Source organism: Pungitius pungitius, chromosome 2 (genome assembly GCF_949316345.1).
Source record: "Pungitius pungitius chromosome 2, fPunPun2.1, whole genome shotgun sequence".
Classification (NCBI taxonomy): domain Eukaryota; kingdom Metazoa; phylum Chordata; class Actinopteri; order Perciformes; family Gasterosteidae; genus Pungitius; species Pungitius pungitius.
In genome coordinates this window covers 29,524,701-29,532,188 of record NC_084901.1, presented here as the reverse complement: position 1 = coordinate 29,532,188, position 7,488 = coordinate 29,524,701, and the positions used below count along the sequence as shown (strand labels likewise).

Genomic DNA, 7,488 nt, shown 5'->3' with positions numbered 1-7,488 from the left:
CAAAGAAGAGGAGGAATCGGTACCTTGCGGCAGTTGTGAGTGTTTTCCTGACAGGGAAGAGAAACACGCGTGTCCTTCTGCGACGGGTACGCGCGCCAAGTAAGGTGGGAGTCAGCATGCAATAAGGCAGCCAGGTAGTCCACTACGCAAGAGCTCTCCCTCCGGACCTCCTCGCTCAACTTTGTCCGCTTTGACGCGATGGCTGCTGCTGCTGCTGCACTGGGAGAAGTTGGTGGGATCTTGCACGGCATCGATGGTGTCGCGCAGGTTGGCTCCCATTTCCTCCTGAGCCCACTTAGGGACCGTCCGACGCTTCTCGGGGAGCACTTCATACCTGGGGACAGACTCTCCCGGAGCACCGCCGCGGATTTAACCCACCTCAAAGGGATCCTCAGGAGGAGACAGTTGTACTGCAGGACTGGGTTTCATCTGGAAATACTTTCGGATGGCACAGTGCAGGGGACGAGGAAGGACCACAGTCGTTCTGGTAAATACCGGCCGTACTTGTCATATATTTAGACACCCCAAATATGAGGAAATATATAGAAAGGGGCCTCATTTTATTATATTAAGTAATTGCCGAACGGTGATCAGCAACGGTTAAAGGAGTGATGGAAATAACAGTCCTATGATTTTACTCTGTTCATTTTAAAAACATCAAATGTATCGATTGTGTGAATAGAATTAATTATATATTTTAAATCATCTTTATTTTTCATTTTTTTCATCTTTGTCTCTACTGAAAAACTGTGTTTATCTTTTGCAGGTATTTTGGAATTCATAAGCCTTGCTGTAGGGTTGATAAGCATTAGAGGTGTGGACAGTGGACTCTATCTGGGGATGAACGACAAAGGGGAGCTGTATGGCTCTGTAAGTACCAGCGTTGCTTATTCATGCCGTCTATATCTATGCAAAGATGACCCACACAGCTTTTATTCAGCTCTCACGTTTCTAGAAATTAATACTAAGAAACTAAATTTAAAAAAAAGAATGAGTCCGTGCATCACAAGTCAGAACTACTTTTAATGTTGTGTCCTTTTGTTTTTCAGGAGAAACTCTCAGCTGAGTGTGTTTTCAAGGAGCAGTTTGAGGAGAACTGGTACAACACATACTCCTCAAACCTCTACAAACACGGAGACAAAGGGACACGTTATTTCGTGGCGTTAAACAAAGACGGGACACCAAGGGACGGGACTAAATCCAGGCGGCACCAGAAATTTACACACTTCTTGCCCAGGCCTGTGGACCCTGACCGTGTGCCAGAGCTGTACAGGGATATCCTGGGTCACAGCTGAGACCCGGAGACCCGGTCCAGTTCAGGAATAGCTGCTTTAGGCCCTCGCAGGCAGGGAGCAGAGAAGAGACGAGGGACGCATGCAGGAACGTGGCCCGTGCAGGCTGACAGCGTGCCCGACCTGCAGGGATGAAGGCACCGGGGCCTCTTGCAGGAATGCACGGCCATCTCTCAGCAGCCAGGCAGACGGGCTAGAATGTCTGCACGCTCGGCATGAGGGGCTGGTTCTGTCAGACGACCCTATAAAGTACCTGCGTGGAATAGGAGAGGAATGGGAAACGCAGCTGAGCCATCGGGAAGCATCTCCTCTGGTCAGATGGGGATATTGGCTGTCCATGGAATTCTTTACAACAGTACTTTGAATTTGGGTGTTGTGTCCAAAAGCTGCAGTTTGTTCAGAAGGACTTTGAAGGAATTCAGTTGTTGGGATTTTCTTACCTGTGTCCAGACCTGTTTGAAAAGATGTTACAATTTATTTATTCATTTTAAATACATATATTTATGTTTTATATTTATTTATTGAGAATATATTTTTACAGTTAAATACATCCATTATATAGAAAAAACACTAGAAAATGTATCGATTATATAAAGACTGAGACACTGTACTATTATGTCTCTTGCTTTTAAAAAACGGTCAGCTAGAGATCAACAAAAATCAAATATACTGGAGAAAGATCTGAAAGAAATGCATTTTATCAAAATATGGCAACTGTGAATTAATATCTAAATAGTTTTTGTTATAATGGCCAATTAGTTGGCACCAAACTACTGTCACTTGTGTTACAGGAAGAATCTGAAGTCAACAAACTGACAACACAAACAATAAATTACTCAAAATGTAATCCAAATGCTTTATTCTTTTGTCATCCCAACATCCTATCCGAGATGAAGATATAATCAGTTTATTTATGACCCACATTTTTACTTTAAACAGAGCAATTATGTGAAAAGTTGACTTTATCGGTTGCCTTGGTCTTTTAGAGTTTAAACATATAAACCCGCTTACGAGACCAATGTTGTCTTTCTTTATGGACCCCATTATGACGGGAGAGAGGTCGTAGAATTGATGCACGCATAAAACTTCAAAGCCTCATCCCAGAATCCTCTGAATTTAAAAGGCCATGCAACAACACGATCAGGGCCAAATAAAATCTGACCTTTAGCTCGGGCCCGATAAGGATCATGTGACCTCTGCAGACAGTTTGAGGGTGATAGCCTTGTTTAAATGTCTTATAAAACAAGGCAATGATGCTTCACTTACATCCTTTTAGGTAGCTTCTGCTTCTTTGTGTTAAAGATGTAAGATGTTTTTGCTGTCCCAAGTGTTTTGTAGTTGGAAGGAGAAGGTGCAAAGCGCTGTTAGCATATCCGTTTCCTCCTTGGTCCTTGTCTTGATGCAGGCGGCAAACTATTTCCTGTTAACAGTGTAACGCTGGGGGACTTTCCCACCTGCAAGCCTCCGAAACATCAACCCGCTTATGTCGTCGGTTAATGACAGCACCCCCGGAGTACATTATAAAATGCGCGTGCGTGGACGTACACAAACCCCCTCCGCCCCTCCTCAACAAAGCGAACACACAGCATTCTACTGCAACATGAAAGAGGAGTCTGGTGCTTGTTTTTTGGGAAGTTGCTGTCAATTGCCCGTCTTTCTTTAGCTTGCGAGAAAAGTTAACAAGCATGAGAGTGATGGCGAGCAGCTCGCTTCATTCCTGTCCCAGCTAAAGAAGGTGTGGCTGTTCCCATGACTTTAACCGACGGCTTTGTTTCCCAAAGAGACTGACGTCTCGGGGAATCACCACCCGTGCCCATGAAAAGCAGACCGTGTGCAAGTCAAACAGTGTAGCCCGCTCCGCCCCCCCCCCCCCTTTTGACATTTTGAAAGTCATCCTTCTAAACGTGCTGGAAATCCTGACTTGTGATACCTGACGCCCAGAAGCACTCCTTGGCACTCGTTTGACCAATGTTTTTGGAGTCTACCTGGCCCCTGGACAGATGCTTTTGTTCCCCCTGCTCCTCCTCCTGCAGGTGGTCGCTGAAAACACTTAAGCCTCTCATCCGCACCCACTCTGGAGGGCCGTCTCACACGCTTAACAGACGCTCCCTGACTTTCATCACCTCCTCAGCGGTGGCCTTAAAGGGCTCTCGAGGAAACCCAATTTAAGTGTGTGTGTGAGTGTGTGTGTGTGTGTGTGTGTGTGGCATGAGTCCAAGGGCAGGTGTGGAAGTCAGTGATCTTCTGTGTCTATCCTCGCAGTCCAGTCAGACAGCGCAGGTGTTCCCTCAGCACGCAAGCTCTCCCACTCTGATCTCCGTCCTGCTGTTTATCAGCTGGGGACACGACTTAGCAGCGGCAGCAAGAGGAGGAGGAGGAGGAGGGTGGAAATATAGCCGGCTTTGTTGTCTGCCCCCAATTATCAGAGAGCATAATTTCTATATTTAGAAGGCTGCGTTGGGGAAGACAGGGGAGTTGCCGAGATGCTCACCTGTTGCTCCAAAGCCGAGGCCACTTCTAAGAGTCTGTTTGCGCAGGGATGGTTGTCTGCAGCTTTGTGTCATTTGAATCCTGCAACTATTGATTTCAGGCTCTGTGCGCACAAATTATGAGCTGCATGTGTGTTTATAGGGATTACAGCAGAAGTGTAAGTATAGCGTTATCCACTTGATACTTTTGGGCTTTCATCCGAGTCCGAAGAGAGAGAGGCCTTCTAGTCAAATCTGCAGCCAGGGGTCCAAAATATCATTCAATATCAGCTTTGCAGGCCAAAAACAAAACCTTCTTCCACATTTGCTGCATTGTACTCCGGTCGAGCGCAATCATTTTTCGTGTCATAGCTGAGAGGATCTTCAGCCTTCTGCGAGCGGCAATTAGAGCAACAGACCTGATTTACTGACACTCCACATCGCAAGCTGTCAGCTCCAGGGGGAAATATGCTCCCCTTTTTGCGTTGCCATGGGAACGTTAGGAGAAAACAAGAATGTTTTGGGGTTGTGAGGAACAAAAGAAGAGGGGGAACTGTCATTTCTACTGTTAAGTCTCTCAGTAGTTACAAGGCACGCATAGTGAACAACACCGCTGTGCGTTTCCAGGCCTACAGACTGACTGACCTCTTGTTTGGCCAAAGGGATCTGACTTCACTGTATCTGAGGAGGCATCTGAAGCATCTGATACAGCACAAAGAGAAAAATGCTACATGGCTGAAGTTATAAAAGTCAGACTTTGATTTTCAAATTCTGTATTTAACAGTGACGCTTTTGGTTGATGAAACAAGACAATGTTTGCATACTGTCTTCTTATTTATTTTATATTTAATGAAACAATATCCATGTTAAGTATGTTAATTCACAGAAACATTATACTTTTTAAAAAGCCTGTATTAACTCAAGGACTCTACTTAATAAGTATTACACTATTACAATATTACAATAGTTTCCCTTTTGTGCTACTAACACTAACATTTGAGATAGGACAAGTATAGTTCTTTTGAAGTTCAAGAGTGTAATGATGAATTAAATATGCTACCAAAGGCGATGTGATTGGTCCATTTAAACACAAACAAGCTTGAGGGTTTTTTACCCTCACAGCAGAATGATAATGTGTGGAATCTTTTGGGATTTATATTTTTGGGATATATATATTTATATATATTTAACTATAACTATAACTATATGCTGGAGTTTTGTTTTAACAAAAAATGTTTTATCACTGCTAAAGTACTGTATATATTCAAGAAGAAGAAATAAGCATATTGCAAAAATCATTTATCTTCTAAAAAAGGACCCCCCCCCCCCCCACCCCTCCTCAGCCCCTCACATCTGCTGACCAAACCAATGTGGGAGTCCCTCTGGATCAGCCGTGTCACCCCTTCCTCAGGCCCATGTGTCCACATTACAGAGTCACAAATTAGGTCTTGACATTTGGGCGCTATAATTGCCCCCTGAAAAGCATGAGGCATCAATTAGGCTCTCAGCACCATGACAGGTTATCCCTACAGGACATAAACGCCCTGCTGGGCTGCAGTGCCCCTCCAGGGCACAAACAACTCACACACAGATCTAATTTTCTTTGTTCAATGGAATATGTTGGGAGCAAGCCAAGAAAGGCCATAAAATGCCATAAAATCAGCCAACATATTTGATAAATAGTAACTATTTATATTCTTAAATGTGCTGAGGCCATTCTGGAGGAGTTCCAGTAGGTCTCGATCAGCAGCACAGCTCACAGTTTCTACTCCCACAGGGCGAAGGATCTTTAGGGTCAGAAAAAAGGTCAATTGGTTCATTTCCATAGCATTCTTTTAGGCTTTGGAAGCAATTCAATCAGCAGAAAAAACACTGGTTAGAAGCATGGAATTACCAGCCGTCTTTGGAAATGCAGCGTACTCATACACAAGATGGATGTATCAACATGTGCAACATAAATCGTGCTCAGTTGGACAATATTTTGACATATGAGTTGAATGTTTTTCAGGGCTGAACGATATTAACATTTAATGGATATAATGATCTCTTGTGCATAACAACAAAATAGCTGAAAACATTATTATGGGGATAGACAAATGAACACAAATAATTAATTTGCTAAACAAATATGTTTAGGATCCTCATCTTCCATTCAGAAGATATTCTTCCGAGGGTACACACCACCTATATATGTACATTTTTCTCATTTTTTTGTATATTGTACAAGATTTTCAGGACTGCAGGTTACAATAAAGATTCTATTAAGTCATTTTATTGGTAAAAAATGCAGATCTGTCAGGGAAGATAACAAATGAAAGACGACAACAAGCAAAATCTTAAAGACAATGTTGAAATTAACAATTTCATGTCAATCACTGATGCAAAGACAAAAAGACAGAAAGGTTGTGGTATATTTACATGAACGATAACAGATTCTCTGAATTAAGGAGTAGTCTGAAAAATAGGATGCAAGAAAAACAAACTCTCCATTCTTCATCAACAAATTACCTCACTGTGTGAAGTCAGTGTGTCCTGATAGATCAGACAGAGTGTAATTGTCTACTTTGACCATTAGAGCAGCCAAAGTAAAGAGTCCAGCTATGTGTAATGCTCCCTTCCTGGTTGAAAAGCACGATAGAGGAAGACTGTACTTTCACTGCCCACCGGTGAAAGTGGAAATGTGCTTTGTTGCCCCTCAGTCAGGCGGAAAATTGCAAACCCATTTGTCATTGTGTGCCAAAGATGCAGAGGTCAGTCAATGGATTCCTTCATGACAAGCTTACGGAATCGAATGTTTTTCCACGGCCTCACCCTTTCACACCTGCACCTCCAGGTAAAATAACAAAACAAGGGGAGAAAGAGAGAAAAGAGGGCTTAGAGCGAGCGACTTAAAGACATGGGAGGGAAAACCGATCCGCGAGAAGAATTTACTGTGAAACCTTGCACGTCTATTGCCCATTTCAGCTCATTCAGACCCAATATGCGTTTAGCTCACAGTGGCAGATGAAATGCCAGGTATTGGCCAATGCCCAAAACCTGCAAAATACCACATGACATTCCTAGCTGTGACCACTGAACATTAATAGAGACTCTAAAGCATGTTTGTCATCCTAGCATTAAAAACAACAACTGTTAGTTTTAAGCAAATTATAGAAACACGTTTTCTCCACAGCTTGATTGACAGCTTAATCCTGTAAAGAAGATTGTTTGCTGCAGATTTGATGTACAGTATGTGGAATATTTTGAGTGTCTCGGTGTGTACACTGCGCAAAACAAACAATGTAGTAATGTCTGCAGGAGATCAATAGAGATCCATATCTAAGACAAATAGGCCTTGTATTAATTGTTTTTCTGCTTGAGTGCAGCTTAATGTGAGACCATGCTGAAGTTAAACCAATAATGTCTTATTTGACCCTGAGTAGTCACGGGGATAGATAGCCTTTCGTACAGGGTACAAGAATTGAACAAATAGGGCTACCCGGCCCTCCTTTACCATGAATGAATGGTAACCAAAAATCGTTCTTCTCCACGGAGAGAATTTCCAGAAGTAAGAACCGGGGGGTGGTGGGGGGGGGTATGACGTCATCAGCTGTACATCATACGAGTGCAGTGCAGCTAGGCAGTGAAACCAATCTCTGAGTTTAAACAGTGCTTTGCCATACAGTGCGTTAACAAGTGATCCTTACATGGTTACGTTGTATTAATTACAGGGCTAAACATGAACAAGC

At 43.1% G+C, this 7,488-nt stretch overlaps 1 protein-coding gene across 1 annotated transcript; it reads left to right on the top strand.

Moving 5' to 3' along the window:
• Nucleotides 1–70: 70 nt before the first annotated feature.
• Nucleotides 71–2,108, top strand: fgf20b (fibroblast growth factor 20b). The gene is made up of 3 exons (XM_037459807.2): nt 71–487; nt 767–870; nt 1,050–2,108. Exons 1-3 carry the CDS (start codon nt 199–201, stop codon nt 1,293–1,295), a joined length of 639 nt encoding a protein of 212 aa, XP_037315704.2. The 5' UTR covers nt 71–198; the 3' UTR covers nt 1,296–2,108.
• Nucleotides 2,109–7,488: the final 5,380 nt, after the last annotated feature.

What these genes read in the sequence shown, in the direction of transcription:
- fgf20b (XM_037459807.2), top strand. Translation starts at nt 199, where the DNA reads ATGGCTGCTGCTGCTGCTGCACTGGGAGAAGTTGGTGGGATCTTGCAC. An exon ending in GAAGGACCACAGTCGTTCTG is followed by an intron (nt 488 to 766) that starts GTAAATACCGGC and finishes TATCTTTTGCAG; the next exon opens with GTATTTTGGAATTCATAAGC. An exon ending in AAGGGGAGCTGTATGGCTCT is followed by an intron (nt 871 to 1,049) that starts GTAAGTACCAGC and finishes TTTGTTTTTCAG; the next exon opens with GAGAAACTCTCAGCTGAGTG.